This window comes from Salmo salar, chromosome ssa08 (genome assembly GCF_905237065.1).
Source record: "Salmo salar chromosome ssa08, Ssal_v3.1, whole genome shotgun sequence".
Lineage (NCBI taxonomy): Eukaryota > Metazoa > Chordata > Actinopteri > Salmoniformes > Salmonidae > Salmo > Salmo salar.
Window position 1 is genome coordinate 3679628 of NC_059449.1, and position 27846 is coordinate 3707473.

At 43.7% G+C, this 27846-nt stretch overlaps 1 protein-coding gene across 1 annotated transcript; it reads right to left on the minus strand.

The window, feature by feature from the left end:
* On the minus strand, positions 1–27846 carry LOC106609979 (spermine oxidase). Its single transcript, XM_014209064.2, has 7 exons — positions 27689–27846; positions 19834–20068; positions 18504–18730; positions 8950–9123; positions 6193–6943; positions 3421–3581; positions 1–548 (listed from the first exon to the last, which is right to left on the minus strand). Exons 2-7 carry the CDS (start codon positions 20039–20041, stop codon positions 399–401), a joined length of 1671 nt encoding a protein of 556 aa, XP_014064539.1. The 5' UTR covers positions 20042–20068; positions 27689–27846; the 3' UTR covers positions 1–398.

Genomic DNA, 27846 nt, shown 5'->3' on the forward strand with positions numbered 1-27846 from the left:
TCACATTAATATACAAGTTTATTAATTCTTGCCATTATTTTTTGTTTGTTTTTCAATAACATGACATTAAATACAGAAGGCACTTACAAAAAACAGTTCAATTATAGACGTGTTATTATATAAACATTAACTTATCAACAACTTTTTTTTTTAAACGTACAGATTGATGAAGGACCAGAGACGACGGCACCCTTTGCCTTTTTACAGTACATCTCATATAAGTGGTAAAATCTACCGCGCAATACAGTAAAAACAGTATTCATCATTATCATCGTTATAATTGTTAATGCCCCTATTATGCTTTTACATGTATAACTTAATCTAAAAAACTTAAAATATAGAAAGGATAAAACAAGTTGTTTATTTTTTATCACTAGTCAGTGGTTCATTTGTCATTTTTACATGTTAGGCTTTATGGTTTCTTTGTGCAAGTCCTGGTACATCTCTGTAAGACGAGTGGCCTCTCTCTGTCCCGACAGCAATGCACCATGGGTAGTGGAATAGTATTTCCGGTGGGTGGCTTCCCCAGCGAATAACACCTGTAGAGGCTGAGAGGGTAAAGAGGAAAGGAAGGGTGATGAAAGAGGTTGGGAAAAGGAGAGGATAGAGAAGAGATATGATATACAGAAGAATAGAATAGAGAAGGGGATAGGTGGATAGAGGAGAGGGTAGAGATAGAGAAGAGAAAAAAAATACAAGATCTAAACAAACCAGTGAATGTCGGCATGACCCAACATATGGCATGTGTTCTCTATTACTGCCTCCGAGCCATGGGCTGCATCCCAAATGGCCCTCTATGCTCTACATAGCACACTACCTTTGACTAGAGCTCTATGGTCCCTGGACAAAATTAGTGCACTATATAGGGAATAGTGTGCCATTTAGACGGAATCATGGGGAGCTATTTTAGGCTCTAGACAGAGTATCTGTCTATATGTAATAAGGCTGCTTGTGACGATCTGTCGCTCTTTTGACGGTAGGGGGATTTCTCAAAGGTCACACTGCTCATTTAGCAGTCTTTAAGTGGCCACACACAGTTGACACGCACACACACACACACAAACATACACACACACACACACACACACACAAAGATAAGGACACATGCATCAAGTTTCAGGGGCTACGCTGCTGGCCAAGACCCATGATTCATAATCGATCCAACACTGACTGTCATGTCCCTTATTGCCTTATTAGGTGACAGTGATGACACAGGCACATTGACAACATGCTACGAGTTCCTCTGGTGGCTGTAAACAAGCATCACGCCTCCAAAAACCAATGAAAGTAAATACATTCTCAATACACTGTCATTAACATGCTGTTCCACAAACAACACTTAGTCATTGGGGAAGGCTTTTCATACTGTAACCCACCGTGGTTGACACATTGCTCCTTACCTGTCACAGCACCTTGGCTAATCAGAGTCATGATCAGTAAGGAGAAAATGTTTGGAAACTGAGTGAAACGAGGAGGCACTACCTGAACTTGTCCAATAAAATTTCCATTCCATTGTACAATGTTTTAAAACGTCTCGCTACGGTGTGCCCTAATTAACACGACTCAGCTGATATACACTACATCCAGTCTGGGTTCAAATACATGCATATTTAACTATGTGTCATTTAAAAATACTTATTTTATGTTAGAGTATTTTCAAATAATGTGGCCAAATCAACTTCTTCTATTTGAAGTATTTTTAAGTATTTTCAAACGACTTCCTATAAAATATACAAAAACATTTTCAAATTGCCCTAGGACCAAACAGACCTGGGTTAAAATGCATGGAGTATTTAAAATTTAAAGAAACGTCCTCTCACTGTCAACTGCATTTATTTTCAGTAAACGTAACATGTGTAAATATTTGTATGAACATAAGATTCAACAACTGAGACATGAACTGAACACGGTCCACAGACATGTGACTAACATAAAGGGAATAATGTGTCCCTGAACAAAGGGGGGTCAAAATCAAAAGTAACAGTCAGTATCTGGTGTGGCCACCAGCTGCATTAAGTACTGCAGTGCCTCTCCTCCTCATGGACTGCACCAGATTTGCCAGTTCTTGCTGTGAGATGTTACCCCACTCTTCCACCAAGGCACCTGCAAGTTCCCGGACATTTCTGGGGGGGAATGGCCCTAGCCCTCACCCTCCGATCCAACAGGTCCGAGGCGTGCTCAATGGGATTGAGATCCGGGCTCTTCGCTGGCCATGGCAGAACACTGACATTCCTGTCTTGCAGGAAATCACGCACAGAACGAGCAGTATGGCTGGGGGCATTGTCATGCTGGAGGGTCATGTCAGGATGAGCCTGCAGGAAGGGTACCACATGAGGGAGGAGGATGTCTTCCCTGTAACGCACAGCGTTGAGATTGCCTGCAATGACAACAAGCTCAGTCCGATGATGCTGTGACACACCGTCCCAGACCATGACAGACCCTCCACCTCCAAATCAATGTACATGCCTCGGTGCAACGCTCATTCCTTTGACGATAAACGCAAATCCGACCATCACCTCTGGTGAGACAAAACCGCGACTCACCAGTGAAGAGCACTTTTTGCCAATCCTGTCTGGTTCAGCGATGGTGGGTTTGTGCCCATAGGCGATGTTGTTGCAGGTGATGTCTGGTGAGGACCTGCCTTACAACAGGCCTACAAGCCCTCAGTCCAGCGTCTCTCAGCCTGTTGCGGACAGTCTAAGCACTGATGGAGGGATTGTGCGTTCCTGGTGTAATTCTGGCAGTTGTTGTTGCCATCCTGTACCTGTCCCGCAGGTGTGATGGTCGGATGTACCTATCCTGTGCAGGTGTTGTTACACGTGGTCTGCCACTGCGAGGACGATCAGCTGTCCGTCCTGTCTCCCTGTAGCGCTGTCTTAGGCATCTCACAGTACGGACATTGCAATTTATTGCCCTGGCCAGATCGGCAGTCCTCATGGCTCCTTGCAGCATGCCTAAGGCATGCTCACGTAGATGAGCAGGGACCCTGGGCATCTTTATTCTGGTGTTTTTCAGAGTCAGTAGAAAGGCCTCTTTAGTGTCCTAAGTTTTCATAACTGTGACCTTAATTGCCTACCGTCTGTAAGCTGTTGGTGTCAGAACGACCGTTCCACAAGTGCATGTTCATTAATCGTTTATGGGTCATTGAACAAGAATGGGAAACATTGTTTAAACCCTTTACAATGAGGATCTGTGAAGTTATTTGGATTTTTACGAATTATCTTTGAAAGACAGGGTCCTGAAAAAGGGACGTTTCTTTTTTTGCAGAGTTTAGTATTTTCAAATACAAGCCAATACTTTCCAAGTGTACTTCCAAATGCATTCCAAAATACTTACTTTGAAATGTCTTGAAAAATAATTGAAATACCCTAAATAGTATTTGAACCCAAGTCTGCATCCAGATCCAGATGCGGTTCTTACCGGAGCCTTGGTGCTCTTGGTGTAAGGCAGGGGCATGGCTAGCTTCTCCACGTCACCCCCACTGGAGCCCACCCGGGTGAAGGAGTAGGAGCCCCGGATGTAAGGGTTACTGCCCCACGACGAGCGCAGGATCCGCCTCGGCTTCGGAATGTTGGGGTTCCCTAAAGGAGGGAGAGAAAGGAACGGTGAGGTGGATGGTGAGGACAGTCAGTCCAATATAAACCCTTTGGATGGACACGGAAACATCAACATCCACACACACCAACACACTCTCTGTCTCTCACACACAGGCAAGCGCGCGCAAACACACACACAAACAAACACAGGCACACCCTCTCTTACAACTCTTCCGCAGGTGGAAATAAGCCATTGAAAGCTTCCTAAGGTAATGGCGATGCATGGTGAGTGATCCTCTACCAATCTCCCATAGGTGATCCTCCAACACATCCAATTCAATCTCCTGTATCGGTACTAATAGGCTACGGTCCCTCTCAGAGGCCATACACACTCACACACTCTAGTCTGTCTGTGATGAATCTGCTTCGTAGGGGATTAAACCGCACTGACCTACATCAGGGGAGTGTGTCAGTGTGTGGGTTAATGACTTTCCGTGAGGGTGTACTTCCTATGGAAGTAAACAATGTGAGGGCAGGAAGCGAGTATTGCTCAGAGCTGAAGGCAGGGTTTATGGTTTATTGTGTCCGTTGGCTTGGCTGTATAGGGAGGAGTAACTGCAGTGAGGTGTGTGTGTGTGTGTTTGTGTGTGTCCAGGAAAGCCTCTGACGTCATCATTAAGTGATGGTAACCGGGTCGGTGACATATGCTAAGCTTAGACCTGACTCTACTATGACCTATTTGTCAGCTAACTGGCTTGACCAGAGGATAACTTAGTCCTTGAAGGAGGGCAGCATTCACTTACAGTCTGCCATAATACCGAGCTTTGTCCACCCATGAGATGGGATGCATCCCAAATGGCAACCTATTCCCTAGTGCATTACTTTTGAGCAAGGCCCATCAGACTCTGTGGTAGTGGACTCTGTAGGGACTAGGGTGTCATTTGGGACGCAGCCATAGATGGGACAACGTCACGAAAGCAATATGTGCGCTTTAATTGGGGCAGAAGTCCGTGAGTTGTTGTATTCTAGATGGCCAAATGGCTCGCAACAATGACAAACTGCCTTGTGGGGAATAGAAAGTGGCTAATTTCAGCTAGTTTTCTCTTGTTCTTGATACCATGTCTTGTATTAAGGTGTTTGACTGATTTCCTGTCAATGCTAATATGGCAAAAATTCGCTAGCTAGCTAACCAACAACTGTAACGATGTATTTGAGAGACAACAAGTGCTCATTGTGCAAATGTACTTATGTTTTCAATAAACATTGGAGACTAAATTTTGTTAACATGTTGTCAACATTCTATACCAACCCTGTCTGTTTTGCTAAACAACCAACCAGTCTAATGTAATGGTGACCCTGTCAAAAGTATTTTATGTTCATTCCACAGACATACACACCTTTATCTAAACTATTTAAACCAGGACAGCGTTCTTATATCTCTTAACCTATTTTCTCTGTCAATATGAAACAGACTAAAGCTAAACAGAGCCACAAGGCTCATCTCTATCAATAGTCATTATTTTCTTCCCGGTGTAGGGCATCCCAAGAACGACTGTGTGTGTCTTGTCTACACTATCATTTACAGTGTTTTCCAGGGAGCAGAACCTTAATATGGCCTTAACGTAAGAGAGCAATTTTTCCCGTCTCATGTAGAGTCGAACAACCTGTCGAATCGAACAATTGATTTTGTGTCAGGTTTTCTTAAAAAAGACTGATGAGTCTCGACGAAAGTTACAGCCAATTTCAATTTGCTGTGTTTCTTTTTGTCATCATTACTCTTAATAGGGGGCTGTTCATGGGTGAAACAGAGAAATGAACAGCTTGATAAAGTCAAGCAGCTATGGCATTGACTCACTCACCTCTTCTGTGAGAATATTGGGTCATTCATAAAGTATGTCTGGGATGCAGACACCCAGGCAACTCCTCTACCAACTTTTGTAGGATCAGCATTTCTTCATCCAATCCTTATTCCACCTATAACGAGCACAGTGACTAAAACTGACCCTGGACCAGTTGTTACGGGATGTACATGTGTTCAACACCTCCACTCTGCCAGACATCTATCTGACTGATTCAGCATCAGCCCCCCAAACCCCCTTCTGGGAAAGGCCATACCTCAAGGCTCGTAATGATGTCACATGATGATGTCATTTCCTGTATCTAATGTATACCTAGAGGCCCACTAGGGCTGAATAAGTGGAATTACTCTTCAGTTCGTCACCGTGACTCACTGGGAGCACAGTAGTGATGCACCCATTCAGCCCTTAAGGTTACAGTGTGCTCGTAACTGTGTGTGATGTGTGTAACAGTATTCCTGCCCTATACTGATGAGTTGAAGCACAGAGCTTGATTCATACTCAGGCCATCATCAGCATTCCCTCACTATCTCAGCGAGTTATTTAGGTCAGTGGTCCTCACTCCATCAAGAACATACGGTTTGATTAATCAACTAAGACCTTGAGTAGCTGAAATCTAGTGTTATTGCAAGACTTGTACAAAAGCTGCGGTTCGATTCAGAAAACTGATTGTTACTGCATATCACACACACACACACACACACACACACACACACACACACACACACACTCACACACACACACACACAACTGACCTATGTCAATGTAACAATGACAAACACACAGACATGCACACTGACCTGTGAAGCGTCGCAGTAGCTTGGTGCAGGTCTCAGCCACCGTCTCGTCGTCGCAGCGCTCCATGAGCAGCGCCTCCTGGCCACAGATCCAGCCACTCAGCATGTGGCCGTAGCGCTCGGGCGGGTACAGCACATCAAATGAGCAGATCTTACGGTACCACAGCTCCTCGGGGTAGACCGGCTGCTCCAGCTGCGCCTCGTCCTCCCACACAAACTGGATGCTGTTGCACTCGGGGCTCCAGAAGGGATCGGCGAACTCCAGGAAAATCTTGTCAGTGGTGCTGATGCCGAGCTTCTCGATGGCGAGGACTTTGTCCTCAGGCAGCGAGGGTGAGAAGAGCGCCTCATGGCGGTTCTTGAGGACGCCGAGAGAGGCGGTTACGATCACGTGGTCGGCGGGGAGTGACTCGAGGTCCTCGCACTCTACGCTGATGGGGTACGCGTGACCCGGATTGGGGTTGGGCTCACCATGGCAACGTCGGTCGTCGTTATGGTCGCCGTTGTCGTGCCAATTGTTGTTGTCGCCATGGGCGATCTCCTCCTGTTGCTGGGCGGAGTAGTTCCAGTGGACGCAGCGGACGGGTTTCCCCAGGCGCATCATGCGGGACGGAATGTCCTGCGCCAAGAGGTCCACGATCTTCATGAAGCCTCCCGGGATGACGTGGTGGGCCCCGGGGATCTCCGTCCACTCACCGAACTCACTCAGCGAGACCTCATCCATGCTGGGGGACGAGCTCTCACAACTCTCCACCTTGGGAACAACATACATACAAACAAACAAACAAAGTCAGTTTGACTCAGATCAAATTGAGCTCCTTTATCAGCTGCTCTCACAACTCTCCATCCTCTTTCCATCAATCAATCAACTCATCAATCAGTGAATCAGTCAAATGTATTTGAGCTCTTTTTAATATCCCAGCCTAGAAGCCCAGAGAGCAAGCAGCAGAACAGTTGAAAAAGTCATTGGATGGAAGAAACCTAAAGAGGAACCAGACACTGGCTTTACCGTATAGAAACACAGACAAATAAGTCTGTTCAATTCTGGTCAAATTAATTTCCTACATCTTGGTGTATCTACTTTGTTTCAAATTGATTTGTTTTCTATTACTCTTTGATTGGCTAAAACTCCTTATTGAATTGAGGCCAAATTAACCTCATCTAACGAAGTGCTACTTAGTCCAAGTTGAATGACCTATTTATTGTCTTAAACTTTCGTTGGGATATCGTTTTATGGCTCAAGTCTATGAACCCAATAGTTTGTTTACCGAACTAGAGCAACATTAAGGATGTCATCTGCATCTGTCTCTGTAGCCTCAACAATAGAGCCTAATGTTTCCCTGAGGAAAAGTTTTAATCATGGCCTTGGCTGCCACTAAAGGAAACTTTTGACATCAAGGGATGCATCCTAAGCGGCACATTATTCCCTAGATAGTGCATAGGGTTTTGGTCAATTGTCGTGCACTACATTGGTAATATTTGTGCCATTTGGCATGTAGCCCTAATAATTGAGTGCCGGCGGACCAGGAAATTAATTGAATAAATATACAAACATAATAAGGATTGCAATAGCTACATTTCCTGAGGTAAATTGTTGGATGTCTTGCTGTACCACAGTTGGCTCTAGGTGTAATAAAAAAGGGCGTCCATTTTTTTGTCCGCTGTGTTTCTATTTAATTAGCAAACTGACCTTTAAGTGATCAACACTAATTTGAATCCAATGAGTCATTGGGTATAATTACAAGGAGCAATAACATTAACAAGCTAATGAAGCTATTTTTAATATAAACAAGACAATGTAGCTATAGCTAACAGCAATGCCAACATTTGCATTTGGGGATGTAAGTCAGAGTTTTACACTTGATTTCCTGACCTGCTTGTTCAGTTGAGTCATAAAACATGCCGTAAACTCTTGTATTGTGTGAGACTAAACATAGCAGGAGCATCACATTTGCTACTTCAGTCATTTATCAGCATATAAAGAACTGTTTTATTTACTTTTTATTTATTTATTTCTCCCCAATTTCATGGTATCCAATTGGTAGTAGTTACTGTCTTGTCTCATCGCTGTAACTCCCGTACAGACTCGGGAGAGGCGAAGGTCGAGAGCCCCGCTCTGCTTCTTGACACAGCGCGCATCCAACCCGGAAGCCAGCCGCACCAATGTGTCGGAGGAAACACCGTACACCTAGCGACCTGGTCAGCGTGCACTGTGCCCGGCCCGCCACAGGACTCGCTAGTGCGCGATGAGACAAGGATATCCCTCCCTAACCCGGACGACGCTGGGCCAATTGTGCGTCGCCCCATGAGCCTCCCGGTCGCGGCCGGCTGCGGCAGAGCGTGGGCTCGAACCCAGAATCTCTCAGCCTTAGACCACTGCGCCACCCGGGAGGCATAAAGAACTGTTTTGAATCAGAACTGTGAGAGAGGCCATAGAGGTGCATCAATTCTCTCCAGAGATGAGTGATTCAGAATACAGCACTGTAGATTTAATATGGAAAAAAAGAAAATCATGCCTTCCGTGACGATTTCTATAACTGTTTTTCTTGCAACACAGAGCGAACTTACATACCGAGAAGGAAACCATTGTTTGCTCTAGCTTATTGGATTTGCATGTTTGTGTAGGCTGATCACTGCATTCCAACCATAAACTAGAGCTCTAGCATATTTTATAGTCTCTTAGAAGGACCCCCCCCCCACACACACACACCCCATCCCGACCCACCCACCCACCCACCCTCCACAAACACACACACACACCTTGAGGTACTGCTGGAGCATGGACAGCTTGAGTCTCTTGGTGCTCTCCGAGTCGTCGGGGTCCAGCATGATCTTCTTGCGCACCACATCCCTCGTGAACACCCCAACGCTGTTCTGGCTTTCAGCACACACAGGCTTCCCACTCTGGAAAAACTCCTGAGTCAGCTCGTACACCTAGGGAGGAGAGGGGGGAGAAGAGGAGAGGGGTAGAGGGGATGGCAAGAGGGGAGAGAAATGTGAGTTTGATGGCCATGGTATAAGCAGTAATGAATGTGCAGAGGGAATGCATCCCAAATGGCACCCTATTCCCTTTATAGGGCACTACTTTTGACCATGGCAAATAGGACTCTGGTCAAAAGGGTTTGTTGCCAGGGTTTGTCTGGGTGCCAGTCTGTTTTCATTCTGGTTCTACGCTGGACAACCCAGAGTTTCATAGACAGGCAGTATTTTGCTACTACCTTATCCAACAGCCAAGCAATCCAAAATAGCATAGAGTGTTCCTGCTACTGTGGCTATAACGGAGTCTGAACATTCAAAATCTACTGGGGTGCTTCTAAAACTTTAAAGGGGCAATCTGTAAGGTGATCGCTTTGTTTGAATGCCAAATTTGCCCTTTAAAGGGTGCAGCCAGGTGAGAATTTATGACATCATTTAACACCTTGGCATGGCTACATGGGAGGGTGAAACTTAGTACATTATTCAACAACGGATCGTTTTTAATTTTTCAACACTTTCTTCCGAGGTCCGTGACTTCTACAGTACAGGATATATAGCAACATGCATGACAGAACTTCTTTATCCAAAGCACACAACTCCTTTAGAAGGAACTGCCCACTCATTTCACAATAGGTGGAGCATCATTGTGTAGGAGGTCACACAGTGGTATTTACATGGAATTTACTAAGACATTATGTTGTTTTAATGAATACTTTCTGGTACTTAGTTCCAACAATTCAACACAATTGGCAATGACATGGTACCAATTGGTGCCTGTTTTAAAAACAAACAAGTAATTTATAGATTATTACTGTGCACCATTTCACATGTAATTTCTCAGTAAATACCTGGGATGACGCCAAATGGCAGCCTATTCCATATTTAGTGCACTACTTTTGACCCATAGGGCTCTGGTCAAAAGTAGTGCTGTATAGGCAATATGGTGCCATTTGGGATGCAGCCCTAGCCGTTTCTGTGCCGTAAAATAAAGTGCAACCGTGAAGGTGTCTTATTTAAATAAGTTAAACAGTGAGCTGAAAAAAAGAGGCAGGAGGGAACTGGAGCTGAGCCGTCAGTTAGTCACGAGACTGGTGATCGCCCAAGGGCCATTCCTAGGGAGTGCCGGGTTACAACAGGTAGACACCACTGGCACTGGGAAATAAGATCTATGATAGGCTACCGCAAAGTAGCCGAAAGGCGTGCCTATTCAATAGCCTGTGGGATTTCTGCCCAAGTACGAGGCTACCACAGAATATCTTTGGTTGATACAGCACCAAAACCTATGTGGCATGAGTGATGCCATGTCTTGAAGCCAAAGGCATCCACCTATTCCGTAGCCTGTGCGGGTGAAGTGATTCTGCCAAGTTATGAGAGTGTTGTAACCACATATTATTATTGTGTGCAATAATAATCATAAAAAAATTGAGTTTTTCAAGGACGCTTTTCAAGGACCCAAAGTCACGGTTGATACAGTATTGTCCCCCGGTACTGCTGCTCATTCCGTTCACCAGCTCCGGAGGTCCACGTCGCGGCCTTTTAGGCGTCACTGAACTGGATCATTACCACCAACCCCGGACTGTCTTGTCTCATTACGCACACCTGGTTCCCATTCCCCCTGATTAGTATGTGTATACATGTGCCCTCTGTTCCCCATTGTCCTTGTCAATCATTGTCCTAGGTCCATTGGTCTTGTGAGTACCTATGCTCGGTTTTATTTCTGTTTTTTTTTATTATTATTTAGAGGTTTACACGTCGCTCTTTTGTTTTGGGTAGAGAATTTAAAAACCCTATTACTTATTCCTGCGCATGTCTCCCATCCTTATGCAACGTGACAAGTATAAATACATGTGTCATGTAGGGCTGTGAACGTTTAAACGTTAAAAATGTAAATAAAATTGGGATATTTAACTTTAACTATGAAACAGAAAGCATGTGTTGGAACGTGGTAACAGCTTCTTTTTATAACAACAACAAAACAAAAATTTAGCAGACACTCTTATCCAGAGCAATTAGGGTTAAGGGTCATGCTCGAGGGCACAGACAGATTTTTCACCTCAGGGATTCGAACCAGCAACCTCCCAGTTACTGGCCCAACCTCTTAAAAAAATAGTCAATTATTGTCAGGTCTTGCTTACATGGTGTGTGTCTTAACGCAATTGCATCAGTTGGAGCATGTCCATGTCGCATAAACAACGAAAGCTGGTAAGCGCGTTACTGGTGTTGTTTTTTGCTTGAGGGCCTGCTCTCTCAGTGATTACATTTTGTGCTGATAATCGTCCCGTAGCATTATCACCGGCTTGTTCTATCCAAACGGTGCAGTCACTTCCTCTCTCCTGTCTCACCGTTTCATTTGGTGGTGGCTCGGGCACCTGCTCAGTGCGCACCGTTCAAGCTTTTTTGTGCTTAGGCGACTCAGATGGTGGGAAGAAATGAATCATGACATCTCTGATGATTATTCTTCTGATTCTGAGGTTCAGCCTGAACGTACTGTACACCTCCGAGGCCTAAGCACAAAAAAGCTAGAACGGTGAGCACTGAGCAGGTGTCCGAGCAACCACCAAACGAAACGGTGTGGATATATAGAAACAAAGTGGCGCCAACAGAGAGGGCTGCCTCACTTCTAGTCCTTAGGAAACTTGGCAGTATTTAGTTTTTTTATGTATTATTTCTTACATTGTTAGCCCAGAAAATCTTAAGTGTTATTACATACAGCCGGGAAGAACAATTACATATCAGAGCAGCGTCAACTTATCAGCACTTCGACCAGGAATATGACTTTCCCGAAGTGGATCCTTTGTCCGAACTACCCAAGGCATTTGACCTAATTCCAGAGGCTGACCCAAAACAATGCCGCCAGAGAAGAGGTAGACGGAGCGGTCTTCTGGTCATACTTCGAAGGCGCGCACACCATCCACCGCTTCCGAGTATATTACTCACTAATGTCCAGTCTTTAGATAACAAGGTAGATGAAATTAGGGCAAGGGTTGCTATCCAGAGAGACATCAGGGATTGTACCATACTCTCTCGGGATATGCTGTCGGAGTCGACACAGCCACCTGGATTCTTTGTACGTCGCGCCGACAGGAATAAACATATCTCAGGGAAGAAGGGCGGAGTTGTATGTTTCATGATTAATGACTCATGGTGTAATTGTTTTACTTTTTATTTAACTAGGCAAGTCAGTTAAGAACAAATTCTTATTGACAAAGATGGCCTACCCCGGCCAAACGTGGACGATGCTGGGCCAATTGTGCGCCGCCCTATGACACTCCCAATCACAGCCGGATGTGACTCAGCCTGGAATCAAACCAGGGACTGTAGTGATGCCTCTTGCACTGAGATGCAGTGCCTTAGACCGCTGTGCCACTCGGGAGCCCCCTAAACATACAGGAATTCAAGTCCTTCTGTTCACCTGACCTAGAATTTCTCAATCAAATGCCGACCATATTATCTCCCAAGAGAATTCTCCTCGGTTATTGTCACAGCCGTGTATATCCCCCCTCAAGCCAATACTACGACGGCCCTCAAGGAACTTCTCTGGACTTTATGCAAACTGGAAACCATATCCTGAGGCTGCATTTATTGTAGCTGGGGATTGTAACAAAGCAGATTTGAGAACAAGGCTAACTAAATTATATCAGCATATTGACTGTAGTACGTATGCTGGCAAAACTCTGGATCACTGCTACTATAACTTCCGCAATGCATACAAGGCCCTCCCCTGCCCTCCTTTTGGCAAATCTGACCACGACTCCATTTTGCTCCTCCCTTCCTATAGACAGACACTCAAACAGGATGTACCCGTGTTAAGAACTATTCAACGCTGGTCTGACCAATCGGAATCCACGCTTCAAGATTGTTTTGATCACGCGGGCTGGGACATGTTCCGGGTAGCCTTAACCTGTTATGGCTAGGGGGCAGTATTTTCACGGCTGGATAAAAAACGTACCCGATTTAATCTGGTTACCACTCCTACCCAGTAACTAGAATATGCATATACTTATTACATATGGATAGAAAACACCCTAAAGTTTCTAAAACTGTTTGAATGGTGTCTGTGAGTATAACAGAACTCATTTGGCAGGCAAAAACCTGACAAGGTTTCAGGCAGGAAGTGGCCTGTCTGACAAGGTGTCGTTCTTCTTGTCTCTGTTTATTGAAGAGTGAGGATCTTAGCTGTCCCGTGACACTTCCTACGGCTGCCATAGGGTCTCAGAAGGCGGTAAAAAGCTGAATCGTGGCTTTGCAGGCTCTGGCTGAAAAAAAGTAGCGCGTTTGGGTAGTGGCTGGTTACAGTACTGTAAGACTCAGGCTCGTGCCCGCGTCGACCGAAAGCTTTGTTTACTTTCCTCTGTTTAGCTAAAAGGAGATTCCCGGTCGGAATATTATCGCTTTTTTACGAGAAAAATGGCATAAAAATGGATTTTAAAAAGCGGTTGACATGCTTCGAAGTACGGTAATGGAATATTTAGATTTTTTTTTACACGAATTGCGCCATGCGCGCGACCCTGATTTACCATTTCAGATAGTGTCTGGGACGCACGAACAAAACGCCGCTATTCGGATATAACAATGGATTATTTTGGACCAAACCAACATTTGTTATTGAAGTAGCAGTCCTGGGAGTGCATTCTGACGAAGACAACAAAAGGTAATCAAACTTTTATAATAGTAAACCTGATATTGGTGAGTGCTAAACTTGCCGGGTGTCTAAATAGCTAGCCCGTGATGCCTGGGCTATGTACTTAGAATATTGCAAAATGTGCTTTCACCAAAAAGCTATTTTAAAATCGGACATATCGAGTGCATAGAGGAGTTCTGTATCTATAATTCTTAAAATAATTGTTATGCTTTTTGTGAACGTTTATCGTGAGTAATTTAGTAAATTCTTAGTGAATTCGGCGGAAGTTTGCGGGGGTATGCTAGTTCTGAACGTCACATGCTAATGTAAAAAGCTGGTTTTTGATATAAATATGAACTTGATTGAACAAAACATGCATGTATTGTATAACATAATGTTCTAGGGTTGTCATCTGATGAAGATCATCAAAGGTTAGTGCTGCATTTAGCTGTCTTCTGGGTTTTTGTGACATTATATGCTAGCTTGAAAAATGGGTGTCTGATTATTTCTGGCTTGGTACTCTGCTGACATAATCTAATGTTTTGCTTTCGTTGTAAAGCCTTTTTGAAATCGGACAGTGTGGTAAGATAAAGGAGAGTCTTATCTTTAAAATGCTGTGAAATAGTCATATGTTTGAAAAATTGAAGTTTTTGTATTTTTGAGGAATTTGTAATTCGCGCCACGCCTATCATTGGATATTGGAGCAGGTGTTCTGCTAGCGGAACGTCTAGATGTAAGAGGTTAAAGAATAATATTGATGTATACGCTGAATCAGTGAGTGAGTTTATAAGGAAGTGCATAGGAGATGTTGTACCGACTGTGACTATTAAAACCTACCTTAACCAGAAACCGTGGATAGATGGCGGCATTCACTCAAAACTGAAAGCACGAACCACCGCATTTAACCTGTTATGGCTAGGGGGCAGTATTTTCACGGGCGGATAAAAAACGTACCCGATTTAATCTGATTATTACTCCTGCCCAGAAACTAGAATATGCATATAATTATTAGCTTTGGATAGAAAACACTCCACAGTTTCTAAAACTGTTTGAATGGTGTCTGTGAGTACAACAGAACTCATTTGGCAGGCCAAAACCTGAGAAGATTCTGTACAGGAAGTACCCTGTCTGACCATTTCTTGGCCTTCTTGATTATCTCTATCCAATACAGGGGATCTCTGCTGTTACGTGACACTTCCTACGGCTCCCATGGGCTCTCAGTAGGCGGCAAAAAGCTGAATTGTGGCTTTGCAGGCTCTGGCTGAAAAAAAGTAGCGCGTTTGGATAGTGGCCGGTCACAGTACTATGAAACTCAGGCTCGTGCACGAGGGGATCCCATGCTTTTATTTTCTCTCTCTTTGTACGTATACACGCTTTCCCGGTCGGAATATTATCGCTTTTTTACGAGAAAAATTGCATAAAAATTGATTGCAAACAGCGGTTGACATGCTTCGAAGTACGGTAATGGAATATTTAGAATTTTTTGGTCACGAAATGCGTCGTGCGCATGACCCTTATTTACACTTCGGATAGTGTCTTGAACGCACGAACAAAACGCCGTTATTTGGATATAACTATGGATTATTTTGAACCAAACCAACATTTGTTATTGAAGTAGAAGTCCTGGGAGTGCATTCTGACGAAGAACACCAAAGGTAATCAAACTTTTCTAATAGTAAATCGGAGTTTGGTCAGAGCTAAACTTGGTGGGTGTCAAAATAGCTAGCCGTGATGGCTGTGCGATCTACTCAGAATATTGCAAAATGTGCTTTCACCGAAAAGCTATTTTAAAATCGGACACCGGGATTGCATAAAGGAGTTCTCTATCTATAATTCTTAAAATAATTGTTATGTTTTTTGTGAACGTTTATCGTGAGTAATTTAGTAAATTCACCGGAAGTGTTCGGTGGGTATGCTAGTTCTGAACATCACATGCTAATGTAAAAAGCTGGTTTTTGATATAAATATGAACTTGATTGAACAAAACATGCATGTATTGTATAACATAATGTCCTAGAAGTGTCATCTGATGAAGATCATCAAAGGTTAGTGCTGCATTTAGCTGTGGTTTGGGTTTATGTGACATTATATGCTAGCTTGAAAAATGGGTGTCTGATTATTTCTGGCTGGGTACTCTGCTGACATAATCTAATGTTTTGCTTTCGTTGTAAAGCCTTTTTGAAATCAGACATTGTGGTTAGATTAACGAGAGTCTTGTCTTTAAAATGGTGTAAAATAGTCATATGTTTGAGAAATTGAAGTAATAGCATTTCTAAGGTATTTGAATAACGCGCCACGGGATTCCACTGGCTGTTGAGTAGGTGGGACGATTTCGTCCCACATACCCTAGAGAGGTTAAACAGCCATCACTAACACAGAGAGGCTGCTGCCTACATACAGACTTCAAATCATTGGCTACTTTAATAAATGGATCACTAGTCACTTTAATAATGGCACTTTATTAATGTTTACATATCTTGCATTACTCATCTCATCTCGTATTTTATAGCATATATTGCATCTTGCCTATGCTGCTCTGTCATTGCTCATCCATATATGTATTCCTTTACTTACAGTAGATGTGTATTAGGTAGTTGTGGAATTGTTAGATTACATGTTAGATATTGCTGTACTGTCGGAACTAGAAGCACAAGCATTTCGCTACACTCGCAATAACTTCTGCTAACCATGTGTATGTGTCCAATACAATTTGATTTGATATAGACTTATATAGGAAAAGGCAAGGACGGAGGGGGGCATGACTTAAAAATATCAGAGTAATACATATATTTTTTTATTCATGAGCAGTTCAAATGACTGCTTTAGCTGTCCCAGAGTGAAGTTCACATTCTTTTCCAATGGAATCAGAATGTTTATATGTTTATCATTTCTGCACTGAGTTACATTGTAGCCATAAAGGTCATGTGATAATATGACATGATATTTGATTCCATAACCTTATCATCTTGTCTTACCTCCCTGGTGGAATGTTTTGCATACAAAGACCAGGCTCCTGTTCATCAGGCACCAAACGGAAGAAAACAGACTGAAACAGGGAGGGACTACCCGAAAAGTGCATTTTTAAATTCCTTCGCAAAACTTGAAAACGTTTTCTGTTGCATGCCCTAATGAACCCGACCCAGGATGCAGCACACATTAGTTGACAATATAAAATAGCCTTCGGTTGAATTGGGATCCTCAAGAAACACATTTTCAAAGACTACTAAATGTAAAGCTATTTCTTGTCCATTGCCTCACAATCATGAAACACTAGATCTAAACCAACAGGATGTCTATGTACCTCACATCCTGATGTGAAACAAAACAACAAGTCAGCCTTGTTTTGCTAATCCTACAGCTTAGTTAATTATGCTGATTTCCAGGCAGAGGCACGGTGGGGATTAGCGCAGTTGTAATGATACATGGTGGGGATAACCGTTTCCTGCTCCTGTAAGGATGCACGTTGGGGGTTAGCCTAATGCATAGCGATGCTCTGCTGTGTTGATGCTGCTGCTACACTGCAAAGTGATTGGCATCTTGGAAATGGATCATACAAGGGAATACAGCATAGAGGTATGCAGACTGGCACACGAGCAATCAGGATAAAAGCATTAAATCCCACTGTATGGTGCAGCTCCCAAATTATAACCAAAGATGGTTTTAGTGTGAAGATATGTAGAAACCGCTTCCAGTAGAAATCCTCAATCGCGCTTGTAGGCGATGTCATGCAGACGTTGGCTAGCTAAGCTCATGCGCAGAAACGCGTTAGCGGGCCTAGCGGTCGTCTCATGCCGAACTGTGCATGTGCAGGCCGTCAAATCAAAGGCACTCCTTAGACATGAAGTCGTTTGTGACGAAAATGAAAACGTGTCATTTTGTCACAAACGACTTCATGTCTGAAGAGTGCAGATCACCATGTTGGAGTAATAACAAGTTCAGTTACTTATCGGCTCGAATCTAAGACGTGCTTTTAGATTTCAAGAAAATCAACAACTAAAAGGAAACATTTTTCACTTCTCTCATTAACTTTTCAAACCCCAAATCCCGGTCTGCCGAGTGCTTCGCAAGCGTTCTCGGAAGTCTCGCAATGTTGCGCCTTTGGGTTTAGAAACTCTGCGTTATTACCGTGTATTATTCCTGTTCGTACAGTGTGTTCTTAAAGGAATGGGTGCTGCTGTGGAGAATGCTGTGTTAAGGTGGATAATTGAGAAAGTGCTTCTGTATTCAAGTGCCTTGAAATAATTCCAGTTCCATAAGCGTTCTGAACAACCGAAGTCACCACAAGCTTTCTGGCCCACCCAATGTGAATCCTTTAAAAACTGACTGGTATGTGTTCTCTATTGGTAACTTTGCTGCTTGCAACACTTATGGAACGGAACTATTGCGAGAATTACTCAGGAACACAGACAAAGGGAAGTGTGTAGAAAGCGTCCCTTTCCTCTGCACCGTGTCTAATTCCACAGATCTGAATGGTAGTGGGGGGGGGGGAAGCCAATGTGTGAATAACACAACGCTCTGAGGTAGCTGAACAGGAAATGACACGCTTCATTGGACCATGGTGAGTTTCCCTGCACACCTGTATTATACACTGTGTACATATGTGCATTTGTGCCATTGTGTACGTAAAGTATCTACATTCAGTCATGGGTGGTTCCCTTCATTTACACACATAAGTGGTCATCTGGACACACACACACACACCTCTCTCTCCCCTCACCTCATTGTAGAGGTCACTGAACTCCTCGACCAGGTCCTTGGGGATCCTGGTACCGCTGTTGGTCTGGTAGTGGGCCACGCCGTTCTTGGTGTACAGGCTGATGCGGCCCACGCTGCGCTCGCCGTCCGTGGTGTGCTCGAGCAGCCCATTGTCCTCTGCCAGGTGGTACACCGGGTTCCCGTTAGCGCCATGGATCCAGGTGGCTCCGAGCTCCAAAGTCGTTTGTCCTGGAATAGATAGCGGAGAATAAGATGAAGAAGAATGTAGTCCTCTCTTTAGCTCAGTTGGTAGAGCATGGCGCTTGCAATGCTAGGATAGTGGGTTCGATTCCATACATACAAAATGTAAGCTTTGGATAAAAGCCTCTGCTAAATGGCATATAAATATATAATAGACTTAGTCTCTGTCCCAATATGAAGCAATGTTTTGGCATAGCAAGTAGTGGGGATATTGGGACAGGCCTAGGCTCTGGTCAAAAGTAGTGCAATATATAGGGAATAATGTGCCATATCAGATGCACCTTTGGGGTTACACTTACAAACTTTGTTTCCCCCCCAAGAACTTGATTGTTTGTGTCAGTTCATTTGGGAATAAGTTGAACGGAATGGAACTTGAATTCAATTCAATAAACAGAGAAATGAGAACAGGAAGTTGTTTTAATTGAATGGAAGTGAAATTAACTGCAATTAGAGGGAGTCAAATCAATGAATGTGACTGCAGCCTACAGGACATTTTGAGGAGGCTACAACCGCCCACTAAAGAGATACTTGTTATTGAAACGACTTCGTAGAGAATGAGGAACAGGGATAAATATATAGATTTTTAAACAGTGAATTAAAGCCATATGTGGCAATGGGAGTAATCTTCTAACTTGTTCAGCTCAAAGGGGATTTCGCAGGACTAACCCCACGTTCATCCGAGAGATAGAGACAAATTCCCCAATCACATTTCACATTTTGAATTGGGAAAGCTTAATTGGGCTTTGCAAAGCACACTTTCTGATCCAGTGTTATTTTGGGAAGGCTTTTAGCATTAGCACTGATAGCGTAGCCCCATAGAGAATAGACGGGGTACTTTTTGACAGCTAGATGTGAGTGCGGGGGAAACAAGCTGATGATTACACACTCACACAGACATGTCGAATGTCTCAGTAAGTGAGGTTTGGAGCTTTCAGCTTACAGAAAATGTAAACTATTTAAGAAACAAAACACCCATTGAGTCATAACCCATGAAGTTCCAAGGTCTGGTTTAGCATAATTTCCACCATGTGTTGTTTCCTCACTCACTCTTCGTGTGTTTGTACTGTAGGGTTCACAGCATAATTTCTTACCGTGCTGAATGCTTTGAACTCTCCCTCCGATGCGGTCTGACGCCTCTAGGACTGTGACATCCGTTAAGCCGCTTTCCAGGAGGCTCTTGGTAGCTGCGAGACCGGCTAAACCTGCGCCGATCACTACTATTCGAGGCTGTCGACGAGTGCGTAGGTCTCTACTAAGGGGGTCATCAGTGCTGTCTGAAGATATTTCACAACTTTGCATGCCGTCCAAGCTCCTCTTCTAGGGGGTCTGAGGGGGGGGAACAGAAACAGAGAAGCCATTAGTTAAAAACAAGGAGAGCCTTGGGTGGTCTAGCGGTGTAAAGCGCTGACTTTGGAACCTAAAGCGCTGCCAGCACGGGTTCAAATCAGACTCGTTGCCCTCTCATTCTTCCTCACTGTCCTGTCCAATGAACATGAATGGAATGGGACCGCACACACAAAAAAAAAAGCAAGTCAGTTTCCCTCAGGCAAGATGAGGACAGAAAGTATCTTTTCACACAGGGGAAGATAGCATCATTGGGTACTCGATTAAGTGTTTTCAGTTCAAAGTAAAGGCCTCCGTACACAGTACTGTACACAAACCCTCTTTCAGATCAAATACCTGTTATGACATCAATCCATTCCAGAAATGTTGTGGCCTAGTGTGGTCTAGCTGTCTAAACCACTGTCTCTGGAAAACATACATATCCTAGACCTTTCCATCTACCCTAGACCTTGTTAAAACACCTTACTGTTACATGGCTAACAAGCAGCTGTGCTGTGTAGTGGGGGCTTATTATATTTAAGAAGTAAGGCCCGAGGAGGTGTAGTAAATATACCATGGCTAAAGGCTGTTCTTATGCACGACGCAATGTGCCTGTATATTAGCCATATACCACAAACCCCCGAGGTGCCTTATTGCTATTATAAACTGAAAAAATAAATAAAAAATAAATAAAAATACATGTTTTGCCATACCTGTGGTATACAGTCTTGAACCACTCAGTTTATAATAACGTACAGACAACTATCTGAGGAAGCAAATGCAAAAGGGAGCATATTCAAAGCAACACCAAATGAACGAGGCCCATTCGGGTCCTTCATTGACTGTTTGGGGCGACAAATGTTGAGGTGAAACGAAACACGTTTTCTCACAGACTTCCTTCCACCTCTCTCATTGAAGTAGTGTGTGTATACACAAGTGAGCTGAAGTGCTGTCCCACAGCACCTTGCCAAATGGAAAATACGCACATTTGACACAAAGCAGGCAGCGGAAGAAAGGACACAGGAGAAGAAGAGAGAGAGAGAAAGAAAGAGGGGAAGGGGGAGGTGGTAAGAGTCTGATGGAGAGAAAAAAAAATAGGAAAAGCAAGAGAGACAAAGAGAAAAAGTATGTCTGCGTGTGAAAGATGAAGAGGGGATGGAAGGATCAGAGAGGAAAATGCATTTATCAAGCAGACTAAACAGAGCATTTTCCCCATCTTTCAATTGCTGCATCACTGAGAGCACCCCCCCCCCAGAGGTGAGACCATATGGTACCTTCAGTTCCTACATGTGACGCACTCCCCTCCCCTCTCCCCCACAAAACCTCCCCGCTCTGTCACCATGGCAACGCTGCTGCACATGGAAATGCTGCGGTACCATACTGAGAAACGTCTCGCACACACACAAGAAAAAGGTGGCTTCTCCCGAACCAGGGTCAAACGGTCAAACCGGTTCAGTGAATCCGTTACCCGTCTATTTAGAACTGCAGCTCCGTCTGAAGCATGCTGCTCATCTGAGCTTCCCAAAGGTTTGCTGTTTCCTGTTTCAAATGACACCATGTTGGTACACAAAGTGCAAGAGGACGGAGCCAAAACAACAAACCAATTTGAGTACACTTACTACCACCCAGACCAAAATGTGGATTATAAACTGGGCGGTTTCAGCCTTGAATGTTGATTGGCTGAAAGCTGTGGTGTATCAGACTGTATAGAATGGGTATGACAAAACTTTTTTTTTATTGCTTTAATTACGTTGGTAACCAGTTTATCATAGCAATAAGGCACCTCGGGTGTTTGTGGTATATTGCCAATATAGCACGGCTAAGGGCTGTATCTAGGCACTCCGCGTTGCCATAGTATAATGGCCATATACCACACCCCCTCGGGCCTTATTGCTTAATCATATCACACGGTTTCGAAGAGACTATGGGAACTGACTGTCTCTTCACACTATGTGCCATGGGCAATGTGAAATGGGCAAGACGTCTCTTCGAAACCGGTTTCAAACTAGCTGTGTGTATTAAGGCTCGAATACAGTACACAGTGGCTGTGTTTACACAGTGGTTGTGTTTACACAGGCATTTTTTCACTAATTTGTCTTTTGACTAATCAGATCAGCTCTGAAAAAGATCTGATGTGATTGGTCAAAAGACCAATTAGTGGGAAAAAATATCAGAATTGGGCTGCCTGTGTAAACGCAGCCTAAATATCTCAGAAAAGTTAGACACCAGCTGCAGTGTGGATCATATTCAAAATGCTGTACAGACTATGGTAACTAATATAGTTCACAGTATGTCGCAGAAAGGTTAGATGCATTTCAAGCACAAGCAGCAGTGATTGCAACACTAGAAGTTCAGAACCTTCTTCCCAGCTGTGTTCACCTTTAACCTCACAGCTGTCTGCATCACAAGACTGAGAGTGTTGAGTAGTGGGAAATTATAATAGTAGCGGGCTGAGAAAAAAGCAAAACATGTGTGGACAAGTCCTAGCTGGCTAGACCATTCAATGAGTCTGTGTGCATCCCAAATGGCACCATATTACCTATATAGTGCACTACATAGGTAATAGGGTTCCATTTGGGATGTACACTCTTTCTGCATCTGTTTCGTAAAAGTAGTGTAATATATAGGGAATAGGGTGTCATTTGGGATGTATTCTCTGTCTGCATCTATTTCTTCACATTCATTTGTCGGTGATGCCTTGACTGGAATATTCACACGATCCTGAAAAGTGCTGATCATATCTCAATTAACTCTATCAACAAAGTTGTGGTATTTGTCACAGATGACAAACGTTTAATACTACATTTTTTTTTTTTACATTTTAGTCATTTAGCAGACGCTCTTATCCAGAGCGACTTACAGTAGTGTATGCATACATTTCATGCATTTTTGTTTTTCTTTTTTGTACTGGCCCCCCGTGGGAATCGAACCCACAACCCTGGCGTTGCACACACCATGCTCTACCAACTGAGCCACAGTTGGTAGAGCACTAAAACTAAGACTACTAAAATTACAATGTTGTGAAATTACTTATTATTTCAGAATGGATTGTCATTTGGCATAGCAATGACGGTTTCTACGTATATAGGCCATGTTTAGGAACAGAGGAATAGTCTTGTGGCCTTGAGGCATGGAACGAATAGCCCCAACCGAGTAGCAAGAGGGGGAAAACCTCATCAGCAAGAATTGAGTGGCTACACACACATACTGTAACATCCCTCTGTTTGAGCAGGCTAAACTAGCTAGCTGCATTAGCTAGCTTAGTAAGTGAATCTATCCCTCCCTCATTTTGGAATAAATGTATTAGTTCAAAACTGTGCAACTATTGTCTTTCTCTCTCTTTGAGTCAACGACTCACCAGATTGTATGCACTGCAGTGCTAGCTAGCTGTAGCTTATGCTTTCAGTACTAGATTCATTCTCTGATCCTTTGATTGGGTGGACAACATGTCAGTTCATGCTGCAAGAGCTCTGATAGGTTGGAGGATGTCTTCCAGAAGTTGTCATAATTACTGTGTAAGTCTATTGGAGGGGGTGAGAACCATGAGCCTCCTAGGTTTTGTATTGAAGTCAATGTACCAAGAGGAGGCCCAAAGCTAGCTGTCCTCCGGCTACAACATTGTGCTACCCTACAGAGTGCTGCTGAGGCTACTATAGACCTTAATTGCAAAAAAGTGTGTTTTAATCAATTATTTGGTGACGTGTATATATATAAAAGTATAACTTTTTAAATGTTTCACTGTTTTTATGAAATTCACTGAGGATGGTCCTCCCCTTCCTCCTCTGAGGAGCCTCCACTGGTACACACACACACACACACACACACACACACACACACACAAATAATACTCCCGATAATGACGATCCTAATTATGACAACATTCATCCCTTTCCTTGGGCTAATAGGCATCCCCGGGTCACCTCACAACTGAAACGATAGTGGAGTTAAGAGTCGGCTGACTAAGTGCCTACGGGCTGAGGAAACAATGAAAATGTATTTTTACTGCTCATGATTGTCCTTTTCAATCCTTCCTTCTGTCACATATTAATCTATATGAAATGTTGACACACACCAACACTTATGCTTTTCTCATTTGTAGTGCAGCTTGTTTCATGGACCCCAAAAAATACAAAAATAAGTTGTTTTAATGTAATTGAAATGAGAGGTAATGGGGGATGAAATGGACCTCTTGCTAAGTTCAGGCAGACACATGTAAGATAAGCCACGAGCACACCGCGGGCCTCTGTGAGGATACAGCGGGGTGTGATGTCTCAGTGACCTTATTGTAGGTCACCGAGACATTTCCTGTTGACCCGGGAGGAGGACCCACAGTGGAGCTCACCCAAGGAGCCCATGGGGCCTACAGCGGATCAGCACCACAGGCACAGGCCGATAAGGTAAAGGCGTCCGCACGCTTCCCAGCCAAAACAGTTCGGAAGTGTTTGCGCATATATTATGACGACATTGTGACATTTTTCTTCGTTTCTGACTTCGGTGAAGGTTTTTTTCGGCTGTTCGGGCACACGGCATTTTGTCTAGAGGCCAGGTGGAAAAATCTGCAGTTCTGCCCTTGAGCAAGGCAGTTAACCCCCAACATCAACTGCTCCCTCGAGTGCCGTGGACGTTAAGGAAGCCCCCCGCACCTCTGATTCAGAGAGGTGGGGTTAAATACGGAAGACACATTTTGGTTGAATGCATTCAGTGTGCAACCGACTAGGTAGCCCCTTTCCCAGAGGCTAGAAGGGCCTGTGACTATGTAATAAATGGGACACAGAGGGTCCCAAATAGCACCCAAATAGTGCACTACTTAGGGCCCTGGTCAAAAGTAGTGCACTGTATTGGGAATAGGGTGCCATTTGGGACAAACTGTTAGTGGGCCCTGGATTCCTTCAGTGATTCTGAAGAAATATTGCCTCCCTTCCTGATTGTAATAACAGAAAAGCCTGCTCATGATATATGCTTCTCCAAAGCTTTATTCCTGCATCCACATTTACTTGGGAAGCAATTTGTGATTTGTATGCAAGCACTACTATAAATCACTGTGTAAAATGGCATAACACGCACACTCCGCCATACTTTCTGAATCACAGGAGAGCAAAAAGATATTGAACGTCCCAGAATAGTGTATTTACTGTGTTGCATATACAGTAAAGCTGCCTACTGTAGTCCTATTACAGTAATACTATGATTTTACTACAAAACAGCTGTAAGATTTGCAGAGAGGATCACAGAATGGGGTTGCTGTTTCCCAGGTCACATACACTCTGTCACACACACACACGTGCATGTACACACCCACACCTCCCTCTCTCTCTCTCTCCTTGGACCTAGACATAGAGCCGCTGTGATTCTATTATCCCTGGCTAGTTAACGCACTCGCCACATGTCACCACTCCTCTCTCACCCGTCATGCCGCAGCATGCAGATTAAGGGGGCTGGACCCGGGGTGGGGAACTCTACAACGTGTGACCTAGAAACAAGCAACCTAGCCTACATTTGACTGACGTCGCTCGAGTTTGCTCTTTCCAGGGGCAGGCCAGGGCATAAAAGGGACTGTAAGGTTAAAAAATAAGTCTGCCTGTCATTTGTTGAGTTGTAAGGCCACCACAACACCCTTTTCCTTCCCAAATACCAGCCTTCCTAAAACACACAAACACACCATTCCTCCATCCATCTCCTCCTCATCTGCACTTCAGTCCACTCCACAGCTGCTTTCATGCCATATCCAACAACCCTGGAACATCTCTGGTCTGGATCAAACCCCTAGTGTGCACTACAGTGCTTGCTAGTGTGGCAACATGACATCTCACTTCCTCAAAACCTCAGACATCAAAAAGGACAAGAGCGCTCTAGCCTTAGGGGCCCGGGCCCCGTGCCAGACAGGCCCCAGAAATTCCACACCTCTCTCCCAGCTCCGGTGTTCCAGAGCTGGGATGCTAGGGCTAGGGGACGGCCTCTGGCTGGCAGTGCTAGAACTGATGCTTGGGTGTCATCCATTCTGGAGCCGTATAAACAGGAGTGTGGTGCTCCTAGGACTAGAGTGGCAATGCCAAAGGTAAGCAGCCGTTAAACGGGTACCGCCCGCCAGGGGAACAGGTTGGAATGCACTCCTTCACAGCAGTATTCATTAGTGTACACTGTACCAAAACGCTTTCCAACCGATAACTAAAACGACTGTTTCTTATTGGACAAATTCAGATTAGTCCCTCCCTATTTCAGTCTGTTTTCTTACATTTGGTGCCTAGTGAAGACCCAGGTTGCAATAAACTCATTCACAAGCAAAAAGGGCAGGGACAGGAAGGGAGACTTATCAAGTCAGGTGGTGCACAATGGACAGTAGTGCCTTTTGAAAAGGTTGGAAAGAAAGAGCGGTAATTCTGAATGGTGAAGATATGTGGATAGCCCTGACAACATCGAGTCCAGACAGATCATATTATTTACCTTACGTAATGATAATACTTCACTTGATCACATCTTCATCTTCTGCACATCTACCATTCCTGTGTTTAATTGCTATATTGTAATTACTTCGCCACCATGGCCTATTTATTGCCTTAACTTACCTCATTTGCACTCACTGTATATAGACTTTTTGTTTTCTTTTGTTCTACTGTATTATTGACTGTATGTTTTGTTTATTCCATGTGTAACTCTGTGTTGTTGTATGTGTCGAATTGCTACGCTTTATCTTGGCCAGGTCGCAGTTGCAAATGAGAACTTGTTCTCAATTAGCCTACCTGGTTAAATAAAGGTGAAATAAAAATAGAAAAAAAAATATTCTAGAATCAAGGGTATTACTCCTTCAGGCAATGTGCATATGCTGGTAATTATTAATGCATAAACTACTGGAATTTCGCTAGAACAGATGTAGTTATGTTTTTTCCATCTATTTTCTTATTCATTGGGTTACAGATAAGTGGCTGGGATTTAATCAAGTTACAACAACATTGTAAAACAAGTCAGTTGAATTAAATTATATTCCATCCCATTAATATTCTATTCAATTCATAAAAATGAAGAGGGATAGATAATACCGGCACGGCAGAGGCGGAAAGAGAGTGAAAATGTCATTGAAATGATCTCAAGTTTATTTTGCTGACCACAGAGAAAGGAGCCTTGAGTTCCAGACAGGCTATGCACGGCTATGTGTATCTCATCCCCTGCCACGTAATAGTCAAAGTGGCAACACAGACCACAGTTGGAAACAAAGAAGAACGACTGTGACATATCCTGATTCACTGTAACCATTCAATGGGGAGAAATATCGAGTCAAAACGGAATAGAAAATACAATAGAATACACATTTTACACAGAATGAAACTTTGGCTATAGCCATAATGTTTTGAAGATCTAACAGCATCATTTTACAAAGCGATGTGAATAATCGAATTACGATCATTTGCGTTATATTTTATTGGCCTAATACAGCGGCACATAATTCAACATTTGGCATAAATACACTTGCCTACAACAAGTACACACCGTAGCCTACTGACAGCTGCACCTCAGCTGTTTACTTCTTTGCTGTCCACAATGTTGATGAATATTATAACCTGCGACAAATGGCGTTTTACATGTTTTACCTTCTAGGAAACAAGCTTGATTTCAGGAGGCGCTCATTACCTGACTCCGTTAGTCTTCAGTTTTAAACGTGAGAATTCTCCTCTTTTCCTTTGTGTTTTCCTCGTACCCGGCTCCGCTTTGTATTTATACGGCCCTAGAAACCAGAAGCAGCCAGTTCCCTGTTGCCGCTGCCTCCCTGCTTAAAGGAGCAGTGCAAA

Excerpts from the sequence above, each read along its gene's own strand:
- LOC106609979 (XM_014209064.2), bottom strand. The coding sequence starts at position 20,041 with ATGCAAAGTTGTGAAATATCTTCAGACAGCACTGATGACCCCCTTAGT. Across the intron at positions 18,731-19,833 it reads AGTTCAAAGCATTCAGCACG|GACAAACGACTTTGGAGCTC; the intron begins GTAAGAAATTAT and ends TATCTATTCCAG. Across the intron at positions 9,124-18,503 it reads TCAGTGACCTCTACAATGAG|GTGTACGAGCTGACTCAGGA; the intron begins GTGAGGGGAGAG and ends TCTCCTCCCTAG.